Source organism: Salvelinus fontinalis, unplaced genomic scaffold, assembly GCF_029448725.1.
Source record: "Salvelinus fontinalis isolate EN_2023a unplaced genomic scaffold, ASM2944872v1 scaffold_0446, whole genome shotgun sequence".
Classification (NCBI taxonomy): Eukaryota; Metazoa; Chordata; class Actinopteri; order Salmoniformes; family Salmonidae; genus Salvelinus; species Salvelinus fontinalis.
Genome location: NW_026600655.1, coordinates 118,036 through 144,910, shown reverse-complemented (window position 1 = coordinate 144,910; position 26,875 = coordinate 118,036). Strand labels below are relative to the sequence as shown.

At 42.6% G+C, this 26,875-nt stretch overlaps 1 protein-coding gene across 4 annotated transcripts; it reads right to left on the bottom strand.

Moving 5' to 3' along the window:
* Positions 1 to 782: 782 nt before the first annotated feature.
* LOC129846084 (zinc finger protein 436-like) lies at positions 783 to 25,284 on the bottom strand. Of its 4 annotated transcripts, none has more exons than XM_055914075.1 (4): positions 24,711 to 25,284; positions 23,690 to 23,790; positions 23,377 to 23,554; positions 783 to 2,202 (listed from the first exon to the last, which is right to left on the bottom strand). In XM_055914075.1, the coding sequence occupies exons 1-4, from the start codon at positions 24,889 to 24,891 to the stop codon at positions 1,496 to 1,498; spliced, it is 1,167 nt and encodes a 388-aa protein (XP_055770050.1). In that variant the 5' UTR covers positions 24,892 to 25,284; the 3' UTR covers positions 783 to 1,495. The 4 variants fall into 4 exon arrangements, with proteins under 4 accessions (XP_055770050.1, XP_055770051.1, XP_055770047.1 ...); XM_055914072.1 differs by lacking the exon at positions 783 to 2,202 and adding an exon at positions 17,049 to 19,065; XM_055914073.1 differs by lacking the exon at positions 783 to 2,202 and adding an exon at positions 17,049 to 19,065 and having other exon boundaries at positions 23,690 to 23,787.
* Positions 25,285 to 26,875: the final 1,591 nt, after the last annotated feature.

Genomic DNA, 26,875 nt, shown 5'->3' with positions numbered 1-26,875 from the left:
TTTATATATTAACTGTAGTGTCACTTATTACTTATTTATATCATAAGTAAGACTCCGCATACAAGGAATGGAACTGCAGCTTCACATTTACTAAAACGAGTTAGTACCAGATTAACATAGAACAACACTGCGCATGACCAAGGGCGCTCCGTTCTTAAAGGGGACATCAGTAATTAACAGAACATAACATTCCTTCTCTTATTCAATCAGACTTTAACCAAACCACAACTGAAACATGCCCCAGAACTTGTTGTAGTTATTTTGTATATTTTTAATTTGAACTTGAACAGTTCGTTTTTGTTTGTGTTTGTTAATAAGTCCAGTCTGTCTGGTGGACGGTGCCTTCGTTCTGGGTAGCACCTTGGATTGAAAAGTGAAATTTGTAAGGCTTCTTTCTCCCTGTGTGTATACGCTCCCTGTGTGTATGAGCTTTCTGCTTCCCTAATTCTCCCCTGTGTGTATTTCGCTCATGATATTTCATGTTTCCTAACATGTTAAAACTCTTTCCACAATGGGAGCAGTGGTACATCCCTCTTAGTGAACATTTATCCTTTGCCAAGATAATCCATCCACCTGACAGGTGTGGCATATCAAGAATCTGATTAAACAGCATTATCATTACACATGTGCACCTTGTGCCGGGGACAATAAAAGGCCACAAAAATGTGCAGTTCTGTCACACAACACAGCGGGCAATTGGCATGCTGACTGCAGGAATGTCCATTGAGGTGGTTGCCAGGGGATTTTATGTACAGCACCAGTCAAAAGTTTGGACACACCTACTTATTCAAGGGTTTTTCTTTATTTTCACTATGAAATAACACATATGGAATCAGTAACCAAAAAAAGTGTTAAATAAATCAAAATATATTTTAGATTCTTCAAACTTGCCACCTTTTGCCTTGATGACAGCTTTGCACACTCTTGGCATTCTCTCAACCAGCTTCACCTGGAATGCTTTTCCAACAGTCTTGTAGGAGTTCCAACACATGCTGATAATGCTGTTGGCCACTTTTCCTAACCTCTGTGGTCCAATTCATCCCAAACCATCTCAATTGGATTGAGGTCAGGTGATTGTGGAGGCCAGGTCATCTGATGCAGCACTCCATCACTCTCCTTCTTTGTCAAATAGCCCTTACACAGCCTGGAGGTGTGTTGGGTCATTGTCCTGTTGAAAAACAAATGATAGTCCCACTAAGCCCAAAACAGATGGGATATCGCTGCAGAATGCTGTGGTAGCCATGCTGGTTAAGTGTGCCATTAACTCAAAATAAAATCACTGACAGTCTCAACAGCAAAGCACCCGCACCCCTCCTCCTCTATGCTTCACGATGGGAACCCCACATGCGGAGATCATCCGTTCACCTACTCTGCATCTCACAAAGACATGGCGGTTGGAATTAAATTTGGACTCATCTGTCCCACCATGTATTGGGCATTCTCCTGTCCTATGTCCTACTGTTCAGAGGCCTACATCTGTCCTATGTCTTACTGTTCAACAGCCTACATCCTTACCTCCTGTGTGGTTTATGTCATGTCTTCTCAGGTTACCCAACTCCTTAAAACTCTTTTCACACTGGGAGCAGTGGTAAGGCTTCTCCCCTGTGTGTATTCTCTCGTGTGTTTTCAGGTTACATAACTGGGCAAAACTTTTTCCACACTGGGAGCAGTGGTAAGGCTTCTCCCCTGTGTGTATTCTCTCATGTCTTTTCAGGCCACTTAAGTGGTTACAACCCTTTCCACACTGGGAGCAGTGGTACGGCTTTTCTCCTGTGTGTATTGTCTCATGAATTTTCAGGCCCCCTAACCTTGTAAAACTCTTTGCACACTGTGAGCAGTGGTATGGCTTCACACATGGTTGTATTCTGTCATGTTGGATCAGGTGTCCTTCCTGGTTGAAACTCCCTGCATGTATTCTCTCATGTTTTTTCAGGTATCCTCTCTGGTTATAGCTCTTTCCACACTGGGAGCAGTGGTACGGCTTTTCTCCTGTATGTATTCTCTCATGTTGTTTCAGGTATCCTTTGTGGTTAAAATTCTTTCCACACTGGGCGCAGTGGTACGGCTTTTCTCCTGTATGTATTCTCTCATGTTGTTTCAGGTCACGTAACTGTTTAAAACCCTTTCCACAGTGGGAGCAGAGGTGTCCTCTTGCTGGTTTGGACGTCTCTGGCTCTGGTTCCTCGGAGTCTGGTCTTTCTCCTGTCAAAGACAAACAGAGTGTTTATTTAAATAGAGACCTGAATGAAACCTCCACATGATAAAACGGCCTTGCTACGAGGGTAAATCCTAATCAGATCCCTCAAAAATCTGAGGCCAGTTTTAATCTTTGTGTGATTTTAAAACAAATGTTGTAGAGCTTCCTGGTAATTACTGATATGTTTACATTACTTATTTTATTCATTCTGTTTTTACAAGTCAGAACACAAATTAAACAGTTCTAGGACACTCAAGACACAGACATCGCTGGATTCCTATCGAGTAGGTGGTTCTTAATATATAACCTTCATAGCTGTATGATACAGAATCCAACCTACACACTTCCTTAAACCAAAAATAAGTAAAATCATTTGTGGAAGTCTAAAACTTGTGGAAGTCTAAAACTTGTTTTTACGTCGAAGACACAAAGCACATCAGTAACATCTCCCCGTTGTCGAAAGGGTTCGAAACGCTATTGAAAAGGCCAATTTATTTAGACGTTCACAAATGTTCAACATTTTGACTAAACGCTGATGTCGTGAACTTTTTGGGTAAAGTAAAAAATAGGGTGAAATGTTTTGGGTAATGTTCCTAAAACTGATAGTAACTATATATAAACTCAGCTAAAAAAGAAACGTCCTCTCACTGTCAACTGCGTTTATTTTCAGCAAACTTAACATATGTTCATACACATATTTACACAAGATTCAACAACAGACATAAACTGAACAAGTTTCACAGACATGTGACTAACAGAAATTGAATAATGTGTCCCTGAACAAAGGGGGGTTCAAAATGAAAAGTAACAGTCAGTATCTGGTGTGGCCATCAGCTGCATTAAGTACTGCAGTGCATCTCCTCATGGGCTGCACCAGATTTGCAAGTTCTAGTTGTGAGATGTTACCCCACTCTTCCACCTAGGCACCTTCAAGTTCGGACATTTCTGGGGGGAATGGCCCAAGCCCTCACCCTCCGATCCAACAGGTCCCAGACATGCTCAATGGGATTGAGATCCGGGCTCTTTGCTGGCCATGGCAGAACACTGGCATTCCTGTCTTGCAGGAAATCATGCACAGAATGAGCAGTATGGCTGGTGGCATTGTCATGCTGGAGGGTCATGTCAGGATGAGCCTGCAGGAAGGGTACCACATAAGGGAGGAGGATGTCTTCCCTGTAACGCACAGCGTTGAGATTGCCTGCAATGACAACAAGCTCAGTCCGATGATGTTCCTGTGACACCGCCCCAGACCATGACGGACCCTCCACCTCCAAATCGATCCCGATCCAGAGTATAGGCCTCAGTGTAACGCTCATTTATCCTTCGACGATAAACGCAAATCCGATCATCACCCCTGGTGATACAAAACCACAACTCGTCAGTGAAGAGCACTTTTTGCCAGTCCAGTCTGGTCCAGCTGGGTCTGTCTGGTGATGACCTGCCTTAACACAGGCCTACAAGCCCTGAGTCCACTCTCTCTTTGTCCGCAATAGGCTGTCTGAGCACTGATGGAGGGGTTGTGGGTTCCTGATGTAACTCGGGCAGTTTAATTTTTTTTACATTTTACCCCCTTTTTCTCCCCAATTATGGTATCCAATTGTTAGTAGTTACTATCTTGTCTCATCGCTACAACTCCCGTACGGGCTCGGGAGAGACGAAGGTCGAAAGCCATGCGTCCTCCGAAACACAACCCAACCAAGCCGCACTGCTTCTTAACACAGCGTGCATCCAACCCGGAAGCCAGCCGCACCAATGTGTCGGAGGAAACACTGTGCACCTGGCGACCTTGGTTAGCGTGCACTGCGCCCGGCCCGCCACAGGAGTCGTTGGTGCGCGATGAGACAAGGATAACCCTACCGGCCAAACCCTTCCTAACCCGGACGACGCTAGGCCAATTGTGCGTCGCCCCACGGACCTCCCGGTCGCGCCCGGCTTCGACAGAGCCTGGGCGCGAACCCAGAGACTCTGGTGGCGCAGCTAGCACTGCAGCTCTAGACCACTGCGCCACCCGGGAGGCCCCATTCCTTTGATATTTTATGTAGAAATTATGCACCAGAATTGGATTGTAAAATCCTGTTATACAAGATGAAGTGCGCTTTAATATAGACCACATGGAGAATGAAATAAATCTAATTTAAAAAAATATATGTACCAATGGCAGTACTGAACAACATATTCAAGTGTAGAACTTCAGTAGAATCCCCCTTTAAAACCCCACAGTTCAACAACTGCTGTTTGTGCCCCTGTTTTTAAGACAGTACTCACTTATGGTAATCGGATATTCTGACTCCTCCTCCTCCCTTTTCACTTCCAAAACGTCTTCCTCCTCTTTTATTGAGATAGCCTCCTCTTCCTCTTTTACTCCAAAAGGTTCTTCCTCTTCTTTCACTACATTCTCCTCCTTCAATGTAACGGAATCTTCCTCCTTTTTTATTCTGAAAGGTTCTTCCTCGTCTTTCACTACATTCTCCTCCTTCAATGTTACGGAATCTTCCTCATTTTTCATTCTGAAAGCTTCTTCCTCTCCTTTCACCAGAACTTCTTTTCTCCGTCTAGTTTAGTGAGTTTATGCTCCGGGCGATTAGCCTAGTGCAGTATGAAGTTAACACATTCGCTAATTTAAGAAGCAAATTACGTTAAAATGAACTAGTAGATACGTAAACAGAATTGTGTTCTAAACACCAAGATTAATATACACAAGATTAGTCTAAAGAGCTTAAATGCTCCGGTTTTATGTTCGCTAGCAAACCACCGCGTTGGTTGAATCAGAGGCCTTTTGTCGCTGTTGAATAAGCCTCCCGCCCCGTCCATTAAATTATACGTCACGCAAGAAGCATTACCTGAAATACTCACATTGCCATCTGCTGACTGGAGTGGGTAACACAGATTGGAACAAAAATAAGGCAATGTCAAAAAAAGTCATTTAAAAACAACCAGATGTTATGTTATCTTACTTCTTAGAGCCAAAACCTTCCTCCAGGGCTGACCTGCCCATTAGGTGACAGATTGAAGAGGATTAGGTGACAGATTGAAGAGGGCGACATTAGCTTGGAATATGCCATCCTCGTCAAATTGACCAAGGCTCATCGCTAACAACACCTCACATAATTCTGCCCAAAAACAATGAAAACTTCTCCCACCCAGTGGCATATGGGATATTTAGGTGAGTGTTGGTGTTAGCACATAAAGCAGAGCCCACTTTGCAAAAGGCAACATGGACAGATAGGACTCTACCTGTGTAGAGCACATGCCCCTTTGCCCTTCCTGTCTCTAAAGTGCCCTTTTGGGTGGTGGTATAATTTGTATTCATTTTTTGTCATAGTTATTCTGAACCCACTGCCTGCAAGTCGTTTTTAAATTCACCTCAGTGATTTGTATTTTCCTTCAACTTTCTGAAGAGGAAACAGCCAGGAAATGCCCCTGTCTGAGTGCATTTGTCTACCACTTTGTGTAGCTGTTAGCGATGATGCTAATGACAACCATCTTCTGGTTGATGGAAAAGTTTTCCCACAAACCTTGACAATTAACTACAAAGTTAACTACAAAGTAGTCTATGCCTACCTGGCAGAATGATATCATGATTATTTGCATCAATCCAGTTGTGATTTGTTCAGCAAACTCTGCAATCACATGTGTGCTACAGAGACACCACCAACCAAGCAAGGCTCTTGCTGGAGCCACTTGAATTAAAGGGTATCTACACCCAAAAATGAAAATGTCTTAGATTTTTCTCAGACGACAAAAGTGGTCTCCTTTTGTTGTTTTTCTATTAACAATGTGATTTTGAGAGCGAAAAACTGAAAAACAGAGACAAATCAGAAACCTGGAAAATTACTAAACGGAGAAAACGGAATTTGAGAAAATATATTAAATATTCTATTGATTTTCTCTCATTATGTCACACCAGACTTCGCTTTGGCTCCCCCTCCTGTCCAGTCTAGGCGTTCAGCGTTGCCGGCCTTCTAGCTGCTGCTGAACCTACTGCTGGCAAATGCCCTTCACTCATCAACCCCCGGCCTTCTAGCTGCTGCCGAACCTACTGCTATCAAACGCCCTTCACTCATCAACCCCCGGCCTTCTAGCTGCTGCCGAACCTACTGCTGTCCAACGCCCTTCACTCATCAACCCCCGGCCTTCTAGCTGCTGCCGAACCTACTGCTGTCAAACGCCCTTCACTCATCAACCCCCGGCCTTCTAGCTGCTGCCGAACCTACTGCTGTCAAACGCCCTTCACTCATCAACCCCCGGCCTTCTAGCTGCTGCCGAACCTACTGCTGTCAAACGCCCTTCACTCATCAACCCCCGGCCTTCTAGCTGCTGCCGAACCTACTGCTGTCAAACGCCCTTCACTCATCAACCCCCGGACTTGTCTCGTCATCATTACACGCACCTGGTTCCAATCGCCCCTCTATCACTGTATATATACACTCCCTCTGCCATTTTGTCTTTTTGTCGGTCATTTGTAAATGTTACTGGTTTTCCTGAGAGGAATCTCTCCTACTATTTCCTGAGTCCTTTATATAGTTCAACCTGGGCCTTTTTGTTAATGAAGATATAATTTGAGCACAACAACGTTTGGGTTTTGTTCCGCTTTGATCTGTTGGTGCTGAAATAAATTCAGTCTTTCCAAACCTGAGACTGCATCCTTCCTACTCCTCTCTACACCAGTAACACATTATCTAGGATAGTGTAGAGCAGTGTTAACCAATCCTACTCCTCTCTACACCAGTAACACATTATCTAGGAGAGTGTAGAGCAGTGTTAACCAATCCTACTCCTCTCTACACCAGTAACACATTATCTAGGAGAGTGTAGAGCAGTGTTAACCAATCCTACTCCTCTCTACACCAGTAACACATTATCTAGGAGAGTGTAGAGCAGTGTTAACCAATCCTGGTCCTCAATTACCACCAACAGTAACACATTATCTAGGAGAGTGTAGAGCAGTGTTAACCAATCCTGGTCCTCCAGTACCCCCAACAGTAAAACATTATCTAGGAGAGTGTAAAGCAATGTTAACCAATCCTACTCCTCTCTACACCAGTAACACATTATCTAGGAGAGTGTAGAGCAGTGTTAACCAATCCTACTCCTCCACTACCCCCAACAGTACACATTTTTACTGTTGTAGAGTAACAGCTGTATCCTGAAGTGACCTTTAACCTCCCTGCTCCTTAATACTTCTTCCATTAGATCAAAGCTTCAGCCAAGTAGGATACATGATAGTGGCAACACATGGAGTTGGGTTGGATTTAGTCATGGTAGGATACATGATAGTGGCAACACATGTAGTAGGGTTGGATATAGTCATGGTAGGATACATGATAGTGGCAACACATGGAGCTGGGTTGGATATAGTCGTGGTAGGATACATGATAGAGACAACACATGGAGTAGGGTTGGAAATAGTCATGGTAGGATACATGATAGAGGAAACACATGGAGTAGGGTTGGATATAGTCATGGTAGGATACATGATAGAGGCAACACATGGAGTAGGGTTTGATATAGTCATGGTAGGATACATGATAGTGGCAACACATGGAGTTGGGTTGGATATAGTCATGGTAGGATACATGATAGTGGCAACACATGGAGTAGGGTTTGATATAGTCATGGTAGGATACATGATAGAGGCAACACATGGAGTAGGGTTTGATATAGTCATGGTAGGATACATGATAGAGGCAACACATGGAGTAGGGTTTGATATAGTAATGGTAGGATACATGATAGTGGCAACACATGGAGTAGGGTTGTATATAGTCATGGTAGGATACATGATAGTGGCAACACATGAAGTAGGGTTGGATATAGTCATGGTAGGATACATGATAGTGGTAACACATGGAGTTGGGTTGGATGTAGTCATGGTAGGATACATGATAGTGGAAACACATGGAGTAGGGTTGGATATAGTCAATGGTAGGATACATGATAGTGGCAACACATGGAGTAGGGTTTGATATAGTCATGGTTAACAAAATACTTTACTCAACATATTGTGCAGCTTTCTGTTGCAGGATCTTTTTATGGGGGGGGGGGGGGGGGGGGGTTTTTTTGTTGACACATCACACACATGGTTATGGGCTTTAAAAAAGAAGACACCAGTACCATGTCAGATACAGTTTAAATGTACACATATTTGAGTTTACATCCCAATATGACACTTCATCACAGAAAACTGAATGTAACAAAACTACTATTGTGTTTATTGAGCTGTACACTGAGATGCTCAGTTGGTCAATATTCCCCTCCAGTGATTCCACAACATCTTGTCAACATGTGCCCCAAAAATGGAGCTGATATCTTATACCAGTCATTCTTTATAGACATGTATCCACAACAAGGCTTAGGCCTCTCATATAGTCTGCAAAAAACTCTCCAAAATGTCACATTTTTATTAACCTCTACTTAGTACTCATCCCGGATCCGGGAGCACCCTCATCAGTAAAAAAGCTGACTAGCATAGCCTAGCATAGCGCCACAAGTAAATACTAGCATCTAAATATCATGAAATCACAAGTCCAAGACACCAGATGAAAGATACAGATCTTGTGAATCCAGCCATCATTTCTGATTTTTAAAATGTTTTACAGGGAAGACACAATATGTAAATCTATTAGCTAACCACGATAGCAAAAGACACAACTTTTTTTTCCCACCATTTTTTTCCTGCATAGGTAGCTATCACAATTTCGACCAAATAAAGATATAAATAGTCACTAACCAAGAAACAACTTCATCAGATGACAGTCTGATAACATATTTATTGTATAGCATATGTTTTGTTAGAAAAATGTGCATATTTTAGGTATAAATCATAGTTCTACATTGCAGCTGCAATCTGAAATAGTGCCGATGCAGCCAGAATAATTACAGAGGCCAACGTCAAATAACTAAATACACATCATAAAACATTTCTGAAAAATACACAGCGTACAGCAAATGAAAGACCAACATCTTGTGAATCCAGCCAATATTTCAGATTTTTTAAGTGTTTTACAGCGAAAACACAATATAGCATTATATTAGCTTACCACAATAGCCAGAAACACAAGCCGTTTACCAGCAGCAAAGGTTAGCGATCCTAACAAACCAGCAAAAGATATATAATTTTTGACTAACCTTCATATACTTCATCAGATGACAGTCCTGTAACATCATATTACACAATGCATATAGGATTTGTTCGAAAATGTGCATATTTAGCGGCACAAATCGTGGTTATACAATGTGAATTGTAGCCAAACTTGAAGCAATCTGTCCCGCGCCATCTTGGAGAGGCACCTAATCTAATCGATAACTAATCGTAAACTTGACTAAAAATTACAGGTTGGACAGCAAATGAAAGATCCATTAGTTCTTAATGCAACCGCTGTGTTAGATTTTTTAAATTAACGTTACTCGACATACAGCGTGCGTTACAGCGAGACCATGCCGAAATTAATGGCGGACAATTTTTTTTACATTCTTCCACAGAAATACGAATTAACATCATAAATAGCTCTTACTTTTTGATGAGCTTCCATCAGAATCTTGGGCAAGTGGTCCTTTGTCCAGAACAATCGTCTTTTGGTTGAAAGATGTCCTCTACTCCTGTAGAATTAGCTGCTTACGCCAGCGATGTACCGGAGAGGTGCCCAACTCGCGATAACGCCTGACAAAGAAACTCCAGAAAATCGTAATAAACTGATATAAACTGCTATAAGTCGGTTTAAATGAACTACCTTATGAAGTTTTTAAGACAAAAAACAAATTAAATCAGAGCCGGAGATATAGAACTGCTAAACCGAAAGCTTTTCAGGACGCCATGCTGGTCTCCCTCCTGCGTCAGGCCCCGCGTCGAAAAGGTCGGTCCTTCCGTTCCAAGAGGCTTTATACTCCCCCAGATGGTGCTATCCACTCCATTCAAAGTCTCATCGCTTACTGACATCTAGGGGAAGGCGTATGCAGTGCATGTAGCCCCAAAGCTTACAAGGGAATTTATAAACCGACCCTGGAACAGAGACCTCGATTTCAGAAATCTCACTTCTTGACAGGAAGTGTGCTGCAGAATGAGTTCTGTTTCACTCAGAGAAATAATTCAAACGGTTTTAGAAACTAGAGAGTGTTTTCTATCCAATAGTAATAATAATATGCATATTGTACGAGCAAGAATTGAATACGAGGCAGTTTAATTTTCGGAACGATATTTTGCAAAGTTCAAACAGCACCCCCTATATTGTCAACATCTTTATTTTCATGCATATAACTTGTCAAAAATCATTTTTATTACCAAATTCAGTCTTTTGTGTGGACAATATTTTTTCATGTTTTCATTAGTGTTTGAGATTAGGTCCCTGAATGGTCAAAAATCTCTTCAAATAGAAGTATGTTTATAGCACAAAATATCTTACAGGTAGGCCCTCTCACTCTCTCTCATCATGTCACAAGCTGAGAGGCTCCCAGAGGAAGGGCCATAAAAGGCCCCAGCTCACTCAACTGCCCCTCCCCTCTCCAACAGACAACAACCCAGAACATCCTGAAGACAGAACATCTAAAAGATCATCTGGGAATCTTTTCTTCCTCATGGAGCTTTTCAAAAGTGAGGTGAATATTCAATGTGATGTTTGTTCAGTGCATTCGGAAAGTATTCAGACCCCTTGACTTTTTCCACATTTTGTTACGTTACAGCCTTATTTGAAAATGGATTTAAAAATATATATATATATATTCAGCAATCTACAAACAATAGCCCATCATTTGGGGTGGCAGGTCACCTAATGGTTAGAGCATTGGGCTTGGTTGATGGATCGAATCCCTGAGCTGACAAGGTAAAACTCTTTTGTTCTGACCCTGAACAAGGCACTGTTCAGCGGTAGGCCGTCATTGTAAATAAGAAATTGTTCTTAACTTTCTGAACATTCGAGACGTGTAGTCCACTTGTCATTCCAATCTCCTTTGCATTAGCGTAGCCTCTTCTGTAGCCTGTCAACTATGTGTCTGTCTATCCCTCTTCTCTCCTCTCTGCACAGACCATACAAACGCTTCACACCGCGTGGCCGCTGCCACTCTAACCTGGTGGTCCCAGCACGCACGACCCATGTGGAGTTCCAGGTCTCCGGCAGCCTCTGGAACTGCCGATCTGCGGCCAACAAGGCAGAGTTCATCTCAGCCTATGCTTCCCTCCAGTCCCTCGACTTCTTGGCACTGACGGAAACATGGATTACCACTGATAACACTGCTACTCCTACTGCTCTCTCCTCGTCTGCCCACGTGTCCACGTGTTCTCGCACACCCCGAGAGCTTCTGGTCAGCGGGGTGGTGGCACTGGGATCCTCATCTCTCCCAAGTGGACATTCTCTCTTTCTCCCCTGACCCATCTGTCTATCGCCTCCTTTGAATTCCATGCTGTCACAGTTACCAGCCCTTTCAAGCTTAACATCCTTATCATTTATCGCCCTCCAGGTTCCCTTGGAGAGTTCATCAATGAGCTTGACGCCCTGATAAGTTCCTTTCCTGAGGATGGCTCACCTCTCACAGTTCTGGGTGACTTTAACCTCCCCACGTCTACCTTTGACTCATTCCTCTCTGCCTCCTTCTTTCCACTCCTCTCCTCTTTTGACCTCACCCTCTCACCTTCCCCCCCTACTCACAAGGCAGGCAATACGCTTGACCTCATCTTTACTAGATGCTGTTCTTCCACTAATCTCATTGCAACTCCCCTCCAAGTCTCCGACCACTACCTTGTATCCTTTTCCCTCTCGCTCTCATCCAACACTTCCCACACTGCCCCTACTCGGATGGTATCGCGCCGTCCCAACCTTCGCTCTCTCTCCCCCGCTACTCTCTGCTCTTCCATCCTATCATCTCTTCCCTCTGCTCAAACCTTCTCCAACCTATCTCCTGATTCTGCCTCCTCAACCCTCCTCTCCTCCCTTTCTGCATCCTTTGACTCTCTATGTCCCCTATCCTCCAGGCCGGCTCGGTCCTCCCCTCCTGCTCCGTGGCTCGACGACTCATTGCGAGCTCACAGAACAGGGCTCCGGGCAGCCGAGCGGAAATGGAGGAAAACTCGCCTCCCTGCGGACCTGGCATCCTTTCACTCCCTCCTCTCCACATTCTCCTCTTCTGTCTCTGCTGCTAAAGCCACTTCTACCACTCTAAATTCCAAGCATCTGCCTCTAACCCTAGGAAGCTCTTTGCCACCTTCTCCTCCCTCCTGAATCCTCCTCCCCCTCCTCCCCCCTCCTCCCTCTCTGCGGATGACTTCGTCAACCATTTTGAAAAGAAGGTCGACGACATCCGATCCTCGTTTGCTAAGTCAAACGACACCGCTGGTTCTGCTCACACTGCCCTACCCTGTGCTTTGACCTCTTTCTCCCCTCTCTCTCCAGATGAAATCTCGCGTCTTGTGACGGCCGGCCGCCCAACAACCTGCCCCCTTGACCCTATCCCCTCCTCTCTTCTCCAGACCATTTCCGGAGACCTTCTCCCTTACCTCACCTCGCTCATCAACTCATCCTTGACCGCTGGCTACGTCCCTTCCGTCTTCAAGAGAGCGAGAGTTGCACCCCTTCTGAAAAAACCTACACTCGATCCCTCCGATGTCAACAACTACAGACCAGTATCCCTTCTTTCTTTTCTCTCCAAAACTCTTGAAAGTGCCGTCCTTGGCCAGCTCTCCTGCTATCTCTCTCAGAATGACCTTCTTGATCCAAATCAGTCAGGTTTCAAGACTAGTCATTCAACTGAGACTGCTCTTCTCTGTGTCACGGAGGCGCTCCGCACTGCTAAAGCTAACTCTCTCTCCTCTGCTCTCATCCTTCTAGACCTATCGGCTGCCTTTGATACTGTGAACCATCAGATCCTCCTCTCCACCCTCTCCGAGTTGGGCATCTCCGGCGCGGCCCACGCTTGGATTGCGTCCTACCTGACAGGTCGCTCCTACCAGGTGGCGTGGCGAGAATCTGCCTCCGCACCACGTGCTCTCACCATTGGTGTCCCCCAGGGCTCTGTTCTAGGCCCTCTCCTATTCTCGCTATACACCAAGTCACTTGGCTCTGTCATATCCTCACATGGTCTCTCCTATCATTGCTATGCAGACGACACACAATTAATCTTCTCCTTTCCCCCTTCTGATAACCAGGTGGCGAATCGCATCTCTGCATGTCTGGCAGACATATCAGTGTGGATGACGGATCACCACCTCAAGCTGAACCTCGGCAAGACAGAGCTGCTCTTCCTCCCGGGGAAGGACTGCCCGTTCCATGATCTCGCCATCACGGTTGACAACTCCATTGTGTCCTCCTCCCAGAGTGCTAAGAACCTTGGTGTGATCCTGGACAACACCCTGTCGTTCTCAACTAACATCAAGGCAGTGACCCGTTCCTGTAGGTTCATGCTCTACAATATTCGCAGAGTACGACCCTGCCTCACACAGGACGCGGCGCAGGTCCTAATCCAGGCACTTGTCATCTCCCGTCAGGATTACTGCAACTCGCTGTTGGCTGGGCTCCCTGCCTGTGCCATTAAACCCCTACAACTCATCCAGAACGCCGCAGCCCGTCTGGTGTTCAACCTTCCCAAGTTCTCTCACGTCACCCCGCTCCTCCGCTCTCTCCACTGGCTTCCAGTTGAAGCTCGCATCCGCTACAAGACCATGGTGCTTGCCTACGGAGCTGTGAGGGGAACGGCACCTCCGTACCTTCAGGCTCTGATCAGGCCCTACACCCAAACAAGGGCACTGCGTTCATCCACCTCTGGCCTGCTCGCCTCCCTACCTCTGAGGAAGTACAGTTCCCGCTCAGCCCAGTCAAAACTGTTCGCTGCTCTGGCACCCCAATGGTGGAACAAACGCCCTCACGACGCCAGGTCAGCGGAGTCAATCACCACCTTCCGGAGACACCTGAAACCCCACCTCTTTAAGGAATACCAAGGATAGGATAAAGTAATCCTTCTAACCCCCCCCCCCCCCCCCCCGTTAAAAGAGTTAGATGCACTATTGTAAAGTGGTTGTTCCACTGGATATCATAAGGTGAATGCACCAATTTGTAAGTCGCTCTGGATAAGAGCGTCTGCTAAATGACTTAAATGTAAATGTAACTGACTTGCCTAGTTAAATATAAAACATCTAATTCCAAAGCAAAAACAGGTTTTTAGAAACATTTATTAAAGATAAAAAATATACCTTCTTTACATAACAGTAAGTATTCAGACCCTTTATATGAGACTGTCAGGGTAAAAACCAAGCCATGAGGTAGAAGGAATTGTCTGTAGAGCTCCGAGACAGAATTGGGTCGAGGCACAGATCTTGGGAAGGGTCCCAACACATTTCTGCAGCATTGAAGGTCCCCAAGAACACAGTGGCCTCCATCATTCTAAAATGGAAGAAGTTTGGAACCACCAAGACTCTTCCTAGAGCTGGCGGCACAGCCAAACTGAGCAGTCGGGGGAGAAGGGCCTTGGTCAGGGAGGTGACCAAGAACCCGATGGTCACTCTGACAGAGCTCTAGAGTTCTTCTGTGGAGATGGGAGAAACTTCCAGATGGACAACCATCTCTCCACCTCTCCACCAATCAAGCCTTTATGGTAGAGTGGCCTGACGGAAGCCCCTCAGTAAAATGCACATGACAGCCCACTTGGAGTTTGCCAAAAGGCACCAAAAGGACTTTCAGACCATGAGAAACCAGATTCTCTCATCTGATGAAACCAAGATTAAACTCTTTGGCCTGAATGCCAAGCGTCACGTCTGGAAGAAACCTGGCACCATCCCTAGGGTGAAGCATGGTGGTGGCAGCATCATGCTGTGGGGATGTTTTTCAGCAGCAGGGGCTAGGAGATTAGTCAGGATCAAGGGAAAGATGAACCGAGCAAAGTACAGAGAGATCCTTGATGAAAACCTGCTCCAGAGCACTCAGGACCTCAGACTGGGAGCGAAGGTTCACCTTCCAACAGGACAACAACCCTAAGCACACAGCCAAGACAATGCAGTAGTGGCTTCGGGTCAAGTCTCTGGTCTCTGAATGTCCTTGAGTGGCCGAGCCAGAGCCCGGACTTGAACCCGGTCTAACATCTCTGGAGAGACCTGAAAATAGCTGTGCAGCGACGCTCCCCATCCAACCTGACAGAGCTTGAGAGAGTCTGCAGGGAAGAATGGGAGAAACTCCCCAAATACAGGTGTGCCAAGCTTGTAGCGTCATACCCAAGAAGACTCAATGCTGTAATCGCTGCCAAAGGTGCTTCAAAAAAGTACTGAGTAAAGGGTCTGAAAAAAATTGCAACAATTTCTAAAGACCTGTTTTTGTTTTGTCATTATGGGATATTGTGTGTAGATTGATGAGGGGAAAAAATGATTTAATACATTTTAGAATGAGGCTGTAATGTAACAAAATGTGGAAAAAAGTCAAGGGGTCTGAATACTTTCTGAAGGCATTGTATATAGCCATGTTATAAAGTATGAAAAGGCTTGTTCATTCACATGTCATGATTTATTTAACAAGGTAAGTCAACTGAGAACACATTGTCATTCACAGCAACAACCTGGGGAATCATTACAGGGGAGAGAAGGGAGGATGCATGAGCCAAATTGTAAACAGTTTATATAGTTTACACAAATATTAGTCTCTTAGCTCTTATTGCAGGACTTTGACTGTGGTACATCACCCCCCCAGTCAACCTATTGTGTGTATTGAACATTCATATTGAACAGCCTTACCTATATAGTAGCACCACCACCCATCAGCCTATTCTCTTCTTGATGTCAAAGCTGCAGTGTATTGTATCTGTAGGAGTTTATGATTAATAATCATATTTATTTAAAGCCCCACTAAGATGTCACCATAATATTCCTTTAAAACCCCTCTGTTAGATATAAATCATCAGAGTGGGAAACCAACTGACATGGAAACAATGGAGCAAATGTGTCACTATCAGAGGGGTGTATTATGACATCATATAGAACTACTCAGACATTCAAAATATAACTTGATTATCAGAGGGGTGTATTATGACATCATATAGAACTACTCAGACATTCAAAATATAACTTCATTATCAGAGGGGTGTATTATGACATCAGATAGAACTACTCAGACATTCCAAATCAGGCTTCATCCATATCATGAAGGTGGATATTGATCCAACCATTTCAAAAGTAATGACCAGGCTGATGGAAACAGGTTTTATAAAAGCCGACAGACGATATGTTAGTTCGTTTTACATGGTGGGGTCTTTTTGTGTCAGTAAAAATGTTTAAGCGAGAAATGGCGGTGGAAACTCCTTTATGCTCAAATATTTATATTTAAGTTTTGTCACGCAAAGCCTTTTATCTGCAATGAGTCTGTTTGATAGAAACATTTCTGGTGGGAAAATGCGTATATTGTTTTATGCAGATTTTAGAATATTCACATGAAAATCTGTCTCAAATTGCATGGAAACTTAGCTACTAAGGTGGATATTGATCCAACACCTGCTACTTATTCAAACCAGCCCACTGGGCACAGACGTCAGTTCAACATCTAGTTTCTATTTACATTTCTTTGAGTCGTCAACTAAAGTGAATTCAACATGAAATCAACACAAAATGTCACCTGTCATTGGATTTAGGTTGCCAGTTGGATGAAAAATAACTAAAAATAACTGATGTTGATGGCTTTTTACAAATCCAATCAGTTTTCTACATCTATCATCATCACATGGATTTGTTTTGTTGAAATGACGTGGAAACAACTTTTATTCAACCAGTGGGAGGCTTGTAAATGACCCCAGGAAAGTGGAACGAGGAACTCTTCATTGAGACAATAATAAGCAGCAATCCGTGGCAGAGTTGTGGTGGATATTATAAAATAAGGATCTGCTGGTGTCCAAGTCAAACCAAGATTCTTTATTTCTGAGCTCAGAGAGAATAACAGAGTTACACAGCACAGTGTAGACAGTCTGAATTCCTGAAGCATTGGGTGATGAGCACATATCTTTATAGTTTCCTGTTCCTGGGAGGGACTTTATTCATACAAGGACGCAGGTGCAGCTGGTTTGCAACACATAATGATGGTCCCAAGAACAGGAGATTATAATAGGACAGTTTCACAAGGTTAGTCACATAATCAGTTATGTGGACACACATACAATTAACATTTTCCGTTACAGTCTGAATATTTTAATTTCATTAAATCATCAGTGGGCCAACAATGCAAATGTATTTACAATGGAACAAATGCATCACATCCAAATATCACTGTATTATCTGTAGTGCTGGAGGAATGACACACCCAGATAAACACACACAAAGAGTTTTAAAAATGACCATTTAAACACAAGCAACCTGATCTTCTTTATATTCAAACTGACATACTACATATTAAATTCATGTTTTCTAATAAAAACAAACAAATATATGTTTGAGTATACCCTGTACCATTTAATTTCAAACGGTAAAGACAGGTAAACACATTATCAGTCAACAATATAAGACAATGGGAGCACTGTGTATGTTCTCTGATGAATTTTAAGTCAATGTGATGTGAAATATCAATATACAAGTAATTCTTCTCTTTGTGTGGATTCTCTCATGACGTTTAAGTGACTGTGATGAGTAATATGTTTTCCCACAGTCTGGGCTTTTGTAAGCATTCTCCGCTCTGTGTGCAGTCTCATGTGTTCTTTCAGGCTTCCTAAATGGGCAAACGCTTTGCACCCTGGGAGGAGTGGTAAGGCTTCTCCCCTCTGTGTATTTTCTCGTGTTTGATCAGATTGCTTTTCTGGTTAAAACTCTTTCCACACTGGGAGCAATGGTAAGGCTTCTCTACTGTGTGTATTCTTTCATGCCGTTTCAGCTCCCTCGACTGGTTGAAACACTTTCCACACTGGGAGCAGTGGTCTGGCTTCTATCTTGTGTGTATTCTCTCATGTTGTTTCAGGTACCCTAAATCGTTAAAACTCTTTCCACATTGGTAGTAGTGGTAAGGCTTCTCCCCTGGGTGTATTCTCTCATGTTGTTTCAGATGACAAGGCCGTTTGAAACTCTTTCCACACTGGGAGCAGTGGTAAGGCTTCTCCCCTGTGTGTATTCTCTCATGCCGTTTCAGATGACAAGGCCGTCTCATGTCGTTTCACCTCCCCTGACTTGTTGAAACACTTTCCACACTGGGAGCAGTGGTAAGGCTTCTATCTTGTGTGTATTCTCTCATGTTGTTTCAGGTACCCTAAATCGTTAAAACTCTTTCCACATTGGGAGTAGTGGTAAGGCTTCTCCCCTGTGTGTATTCTCTCATGTTGTTTCAGATGACAAGGCCGTTCGAAACTCTTTCCACACTGGGAGCAGTGGTAAGGCTTCTCCCCTGTGTGTATTCTCTCATGCCGTTTCAGATGACAAGGCCGTTTGAAACTGTTTCCACACTGGGAGCAGTGGTAAGGCTTCCACCCTGTGTGTATTCTCTCATGTCGTTTCAGATGACAAGGCCGTCCGAAAAACTTCCCACACTGGGAGCAGTGGTAAGGCTTCTCTACTGTGTGTATTCTCCCATGTCGTTTCACATCCCCTAACCTGTTGAAACACTTTCCACACTGGGAGCAGTGGTAAGGCTTCTCCCCTGTGTGTATTCTCTCATGTTGTTTCAGCTCCCCTGACCGCTTGAAACACTGTCCACACTGGGAGCAGTGGTAAGGCTTCTCCCCTGTGTGTATTCTGTCATGTTGTTTCAGATGACAAGGCCGTTTGAAACTCTTTCCACACTGGGCGCAGTGGTAAGGCTTCTCCCCTGTGTGTATTTTCTCGTGTTGTTTCAGGTTCCATAACCGGTTACAACCCTTTCTACAGTGGGAGCACTGGTGTCGTCTTGCTGGTTTGGACGTCCCTGGCTCTGGTTCCTCTGAGTCTGGTCTTTCTCCTGCCAAAGACACTGTGTTATTTTTAAATAGAGACCCGAATGAAACCTCCACATGATAAAACAACCTTGCTACGAGGGTAAATCCTAAATCAGATCTCTCAATAACCTGAGGCCAGTTTTAACAATTATAGTGTGATTTTAAAACAAATGTAGAACTTCCTGGCAATTACTGCTATGTTTACATTACTTATTTTATTCATCCTGTTTTACAAGTCAGAACACAAACTAGACAGTTCTAGGACACTGAAGACACAGACGTCGCTAGATTCCAATCAAGCAGGTGGTTCTAAATATATAAGTTTCATAGATGTATGATACAGAATGTGACCTACACACTTCCTTAGACATAAAATAACTAAAGAAGTAATTTTGTGTGGAAGTCCAAAACTTGTTTTTACGTCGAAAATACAAAGCACAAGATACAAAGCACTTGAACTTTGTGAAGCGTTTATTTGGGCTGCAATTTCTAAGGCTGGTAACTCTAATGAACTTATGCATCAGAAGTAACTCTGGGTCTCCCATTCCTGTGGTGGTCCTTAAAGTAATGATGGACTGTTGTTTCTCTTTGCTTATTTGAGCTGTTCTTGACATAATATGAACTTCGTCTTTTACCCAATAGGGCTATCTTCTGTATACCACCCCTACCTTGTCACAACACAACTGATTGGCTCAAACACATTAAAACCTGTTATGGCTAGGGGTTCCGCTAGCGGAACGTTTCGACAACATCCGGTGAAATTGCAGAGCGCAAAATAAAAAATTTTTTTTTTTAAATTAGAAATATTTAACTGTCATGCATTCACAAGTGCAATACACCAAATTAAAGCTTAACTTCTTGTTAATCTAGCCACCGTGTCAGATTTCAAAAAGGCTTTACGGCAAAAGCAAACCATGCGATTATCTGAGGACAGCACCCCATCAAACAAACACATGACAATCATATTTCAACCCGCCAGGTGCGATACAAAACTCAGAAATAACTATATAATTTGTGCCTTAAGTTTGAAGAGCTTCTTCTGTTGGGACTCCAATATGTCCCATAAACATCACAAATGGTCCTTTTGTTCAATTAATTCCGTCGTTATATCTCCAAAATGTCCATTTATTTGGCGCGTTTGATTAAAAAAAACACCGGTTCCAACTCACCCAGCATGACTACAAATATCTAATAAGTTACCTGTAAACGCTGTCCAAACATTTCAAACAACTTTCCTAATCCAACTTTAGGTATTTTAAAATGTAAATAATCGAGAAAATTTAAGACGGGATAAACTGTGTTCAATACCGGATAAAAACAACGTGAAACGCGTGACCTGGAGCGCGGATCAAAACATTAGAGAGCACTAGGCTGGACCCTCGTTCTGAATAGCCGTACTTCTTCATTTCTCTAAAGAAAAACATCAACCAATTTCTAAAGACTGTTGATATCTACTGGAAGCAATAGGAACTGCAACCAAGTGCCACAGAAAAGTGCCACACAAAGCCATTTGAAAACAGAGTCACCTCAACAACAAAAAAATCATCCTGGATGGTTTGTCCTCGGGGTTTCACCTGTCAAATAAGTTATGTTATACTCACAGACAGTATTTTAACAGTTTTAGAAACTTTAGAGTGTTTACTATCCAAATCTACCAATTATATGCATATCCTAGCTTCTGGGACTGAGTAGCAGGCAGTGTACTTTGGGCACGCTTTTCATCCGGACGTGAAAATACTGCCCCCTATCCCAAACAGGTTATTAAGGAAAGAAATTCCACAACTTAACTTCTAAAAAGGCACACATGTTAATTGAAATGCATTTCAGGTGACTACCTCATGATGCTACAGTCCTCATTTAAGACTCCATGCTACAGTCCTCCATTAAGACTCCATAATGTTTCATCATTAGACGCTACAGTCCTCCTTTAAGACTCCATCATGTTTAGAATATGTCTGGAAGCGCTACTCTATCTATTCTACTCTCATCCTTTTGGTTTTAATCATATTTATGATAATAATGTTATTATAGGTAATAACTAACTTTAATAACTAGGGTTAATACCTGCCTGGCGCCCCAACAAAATATTTATCTTTACCCCCATCTAACAATACCGCTACAGAATTAGCATAGTAGGCCATGTAACTTAAGGTCATCTGAAATATTTAGGACTAACTTATTCCTTGCCACCCATTCTGAAACTAACTGCAGCTCTATGTTAAGTGTTGCAGTCATTTCAGTCGCTGTAGTAGCTGACGTGTACAGTGTTGAGTCATCCGCATACATAGACACACTGGCTTAACTCAAATGTCATTGGCATGTTGTTGGTAAAGATTGGAAAAAGAAGGTGCCAAACAGCTGGCCTGGGGAATTCCTAATTCTACCTTGATTTTGTTGTACAGGCTTCCATTAAAGAACACTGTGTTCTGTTATACAGGTAGCTCTGGGGCGGCAGGTAGCCTAGTGGTTAGAGCGGTAGGCCAGTAACCGAAACATTGCTGGATCGAATCCCCGAGTTGACAAGGTAAAACTCTGTCGTTCTGCCCCTGAACAAGGCAGTCCTAGGCCGTCAATGAAAAAAAGAATTTGTTCTTAACTGACTTGGCTAGTTAAATAAAGTTAACTTTTTTTTTTTTTTTTTACTCTTTATCCACAATATAGCAGGGGGTGTAAAGCCATACGTTTTTTTCAGCAGCAGACTATGATCGATAATGTCAAAAGCCGCACTGAAGTCTAACAAAACAGCCCCAACAATATTTTTATCATCAATTTCTCTCAGCCAATCAGTCATTTGTAAGTGCTGTGCTTGTTGAATGAACTTCCCTATAAGCCTCAATTTGTTTACTGTAAAATAGCATTGTATCTGGCCAAACAACATTTATTTTTTTAAATGTAAGGGTTGGTAACAGGTTGATTGGTCGGTTATTTAAGCCAGTAAAGGGAGCTTTACTATTCTTGGGTAGTGGAATGACTTTAGCTTCCCTCCAAGCCTGAGGGAACACACTTTCTAGTAGGCTTAAATTAAAGACAAGGCAAATAGGAGTGGCAATATCGGCCGCTATTATCCTCAATCACTTTCCATCCACGTTGTCAGACACCAGTGACATGTCATTGTTGATTTTTTTGCCCAAAATTTCATTTAAGGTACTCCAAAGCTTTTTAAAATCATCCTTCATGTCATTTATCTTTGTTTCATAGTGTAGTTTCTTCTTTTTATTCAGTTTAGTCACATGATTTCTCAATTTGCAATACGTTTGCCAATCAGTTATACAGCCAGACCTATTTGCCATCTCTTTTGCCTCCCTCTTCATCATACCATTTTTAAATTCCTCATCAATCCACGTGGATTTAACAGTTTTTACAGCCATCTGTGGATTAGATGAAGGAGGGTTTGAGGTCAGGACAGATTCTCATCAGGGAGATAAAGGTTTGGTATCCTGTTACCCTCTTTAATCTCTTCCTGTGGAACCATAAGATGTAAGGATTGGAGAGAAGGAGGAGTGTCTTAAGTGAGATATATATCTGGATGGAACAAATGTTGGGATGTCTGAATTACAGCTGTACAAAACCTTTGGGAATAATTAAACTTGGTTAAAGCTCCTCTAGTGTCCGTGAGTTATTTACTGTGGAAAAAAATAACCAAACAACATCAACAACATAGGAATCACTACAAACAATTGTATGACCTCTTATATAGCACATTAGGCCCAGCCTTTTGGAACTGTGGTTTTCCTAGACATGGCTACTATATTGTGATCACTACATCCGATGAATTTGGATACTGCTTTCAAACAAATTTCTGCAGCATTAGTAAAGATATGATCAAAATATGTTAATGATTTAATTTCTGTACTGTTTGTAACTACCCTGGTAGGTTGATTGATAACCTGAACAAGGTTGCAGGCACTGGTTATAGTTCAAAGCTTTCTCTTGAGTGGGCAGCCTGATCACAGCTTTCCTCCAGTATTAGTTAATTCATTAACAGTGTCTGGAGTTTAGTTTGCCTGTTCTACAGTCTTGTAAAGATAGGGGGGTTGACTGGGACAGGCAATGTAACATCCATAATGTTTTAAGAAAAAGTTTTTGTAAAATTTGCACCTTACAACGGATCATTGAAACTTTCTCTCCAAAGCTAACTTTCATCAAGGTTTTATATGGTCTATTGGTTTCTCTCTTTTCATTGGCAGAATCCTTTTTCAGTGTTATGATATTCATAACATCCATATCCACCAGTCTATCTTCCTGTCAACTAACAGACCTCTGCTGGTTGTCCTGGTAACAGATACTAGTGGGCAGATCTATTTTATTTGTTCAAACTAAACTAGAACACTTACTTTGATGAGTCAAATCTGATCCTTTCTTCTCTTCTCCTCCTCTCACAGTTCCACTCAGCCCCGTTGTTTTCCTGCAGTCCACCAGCAACACAGACAACCTCTTCATACCCAGCAGTAAGGTGCTACCGGGAGAGGCACGACACAGGGACTCCAGGAGGGAGGAAGGGCTAGTGTTGTCCTGGTAACCATAAAGAGGGGACACAGACACATAACATTATGGATGCTGATGTCACTGTTGTCATGAAGTGCTTTACAGAAACCCAGCCCAGACCCAGATAGAGCAAGCTGTATGCTAGACCAGACCAAGCTGTACCATCTGGTGTTCTGTTCTGGAGAGACTCTTCTCTGACTCATCAGTATCAGGATGTTGTTGAGGCTCCCCAGAGGATCCACCATAGTCATGTCTCTCTCCTGCTTGAATGACAACATCAAAAAGACAGTCAACTTATAACCGTCTATTACAATCACAGGGTCTTACAAGAGACCAAAAAAAATGGCCACTTTCATCATGATTTTTAAATATATTGTTTGTGATGCAAATGTGAAAGGGTGACTTTCACGTATACTTGAGTCATTTTCTATTAAGGTATCTTTACTTATATTCAAGTATGACAATTGGGTACTTTTTCCACCACTGTGATTCATTGGGTCTTACAATAGGCATGAATGTGTCTAAAAAGGGCCTATAAAATATTGTTTGTGATGCAAATGTTAAAGGGTCGTTCTACTAAATGGGTGCCTTTTGTTTCCCTTTGATATTTTAAGTAGAAATTATGCAACAATATTGAATTTGAAAAGACTGTTATATTAGATGAGGGGAACTTTAATATAGACCACATGGAGAATTCAATACATCTAATTTAAAAGTCCCCAAAATAAATGTACCAATGGCAGACTGAAACTTTAAGAATGTATACAGTAGGAAACGGGTGGGTATAATTTGTGGAACGTTCCAACAGGAATCTGTTCCAAAATCTTCGTAAAGTACAAGGATGCCAACAAACAACGCATACAAAGTAGCATGATCAATTCACCTAGCTAACTAGCTGCCAAAAGGGCATCAACTCACCATGTAGCTTATTCTTAATGTTTGTCCATAGGCTACCAGAGTGAGGACAGATATTTTTCGGAATAAACGTGGTGAGTGAAAAACTTGAAATAGCCCACTCCCTACCCGGTATCCTGTTCTGCCACTATACAACTGTGTATGTGTTGTTTGTTGGCATCCTTGCTCGAAACATATTCAAGTGTAGAACTTCATTAGAATGCCCCTTAAAACCACACATTAGTTCAACAACTGCATAGTTTGTGCCCATGTTTAAGAAAGTACTCACTGGTGTTAATCGGATCTTCTGTCTCCTCCTCTTTCACTCCAAAAACGTCTTCCATCTTCACCTTTATTGAGATAGCCTCCTCTTCCTCCCTTTTCATTCTGAAAGGTTCTTTCTCTTCTTCCTTCACTATAACAGCCTCTTCTTCCTTCACTATAACAACCTCCTCTTCCTCCTTTTTCATTCTGAAAGGTTCTTTCTCTTCTTTCACTGTAATACCCTCCTCTTCTTCTTCCACGACAATGTTCAGCGCCAGAGCTTCTTTCCCCGTACAGCAAACCTCCTCTTCTTTAGCAGGAGGAGTAGTTTAGCGAGCTCATGGTCAAGGATGTTAGCTAGCGAGTTAGCATTAGCGACTAGCCTAGTGCTAGGCTCATCATCAATCTTTAACAAGTTTGCAAATTGAACAAGCAAATTAGGTTAAAGTTAAACAGTAGATAGGTCAACAGAATTGTGTTTACAACACTGAGATTAGCTAATGTACATTAACATGGTCTAAAGCGTCAATCTTTCTGTTTTATGTTGGCTAGCAAGCTACCGAGGCGGTTGAAAGAGTAGGCGCGTTGTTGGTGAAGAAGCGTTCCGTCCAGTAAATTATACGTCACGCAAGAAGCATCACCTAAAAGACGCACATCCGCCATCTGCTGACTGGAGTTGGTAACGCAGTTTGGAAAACAAGTTACTACACTTTATGTACTGGAAAGAACATCATAATATTTTAACAATAAGCTGATATATTTTCTCTTACGTCTTACAAATAATACCGTCCTGTACACAGACGTAGAAGCTTAATATGAATATGTAAATGTTGAATAAATACTTATATGAATAGGTAGTGTTTTAATACAGATTTGCTCTGTTCATTTTTCACATTCGTTTTTATCTAGATGTGACCATACTACTCCCTTAAAGCCACGCTCTATAAGATACAAATCATCCTGTAAACAACAGAGCAAATACGGTGAAGCATTGTGGTGGCAGCATCATGCTGTGGGGTTGTTTTTCAGCGGCAGGGACTGGGAGACTAGTCAGGATCGAATGGAAAGATGAACAGAGCAGATGTATTCTTGTTTTGAATCCCAGCCGCCGTAGGAGGCCTTTTGCCTTTTAGTAGGCCGTCATTGTAAATAAGAATTTGTTCTTAACTGACTTGCCTAGTTAAATAAAGGATAAATAATAAATAAATAAAATACAGAGAGATCATTGATGAAAACCTGCTCCAGAGCACTCAGGACCTCAGACTGGGACAAAGGTTCAGCTTCCAACAGAACAATGACCCTAAGCACACAGCCAAGACAACGCAGGAGTGGCTTCGGGACATGTCTCTGAATGTCCTTGAGTGGCCCAGCCAGAGCCTGGACTTGAACCTGATCGAACGTCTCTGGAGAGACCTGAAAATAGCTGTGCAGCGACGCTCCCCATCCAACCTGACAGAGCTTGAGGGGATCTGCAGAGAAGAATGTGAGAAAAATACAGGTGTACCCAAGAATACTCAAGGCTGTGATTGCTGCCAAAGGTGCTTCAACAAAGTACTGAATAAAGGGTCTGAATACTTATGTAAATGTTATATTTCAGTTTTTAATTATAAAATACATTTGCAAAAATGTCTAAAACCCTGTCTTTGCTTTGTCATTAAGGGGTGTTGTGTGTAGATTGATGAGGAAAACATCACAATTTAATCGATTTTAGAACAAGGCTGTAACATAACAGCATGTGGAAAAAGTCAAGAGGTCTGAATACCTCCCTTATGCAATGTAAGTGATTGTGGTGGTGTATGTAGACCAGAATATCAGGAACAGGCTGGATGTGAGAAGAAGGGTGGCATCTCACTGCCATTCTGCATTCAGGAAGTAAACTGAAAATGCCAATTCTCTTCTATGGTTTTCAATGAGGAAAATGTGGAATTTGGTTTACTTTCTGAATTGATTGGAATTGAAATGGAATTGACTCCAACCAACCCTGGTTTTACTACAAAGCTGTCAACGTCATCATTTAGTCAATCGATGTTATAATGCATAACGCTCACAGATGTGCTTGTTCTCAATCAGAGTACATTTTCTAATTGAATAAAACAGAATTAAACAAATAAAATGTATTATGCACCTGAGTATCTTCAACATGGACAATCTGGTTGATTCTCTGCTCAACAACACTGACTGTGAATCAAT

Excerpts from the sequence above, each read along its gene's own strand:
- LOC129846084 (XM_055914072.1), bottom strand. The coding sequence starts at position 24,891 with ATGAAAAAGGAGGAAGAGGAGGTTGTTATAGTGAAGGAAGAAGAGGCT. Across the intron at positions 23,555-23,689 it reads CCAGAACAGAACACCAGATG|GACAACACTAGCCCTTCCTC; the intron begins GTACAGCTTGGT and ends TATGGTTACCAG. Across the intron at positions 19,066-23,376 it reads ATCAGATTTGACTCATCAAA|GAGAAAGACCAGACTCAGAG; the intron begins GTAAGTGTTCTA and ends TGTCTTTGGCAG.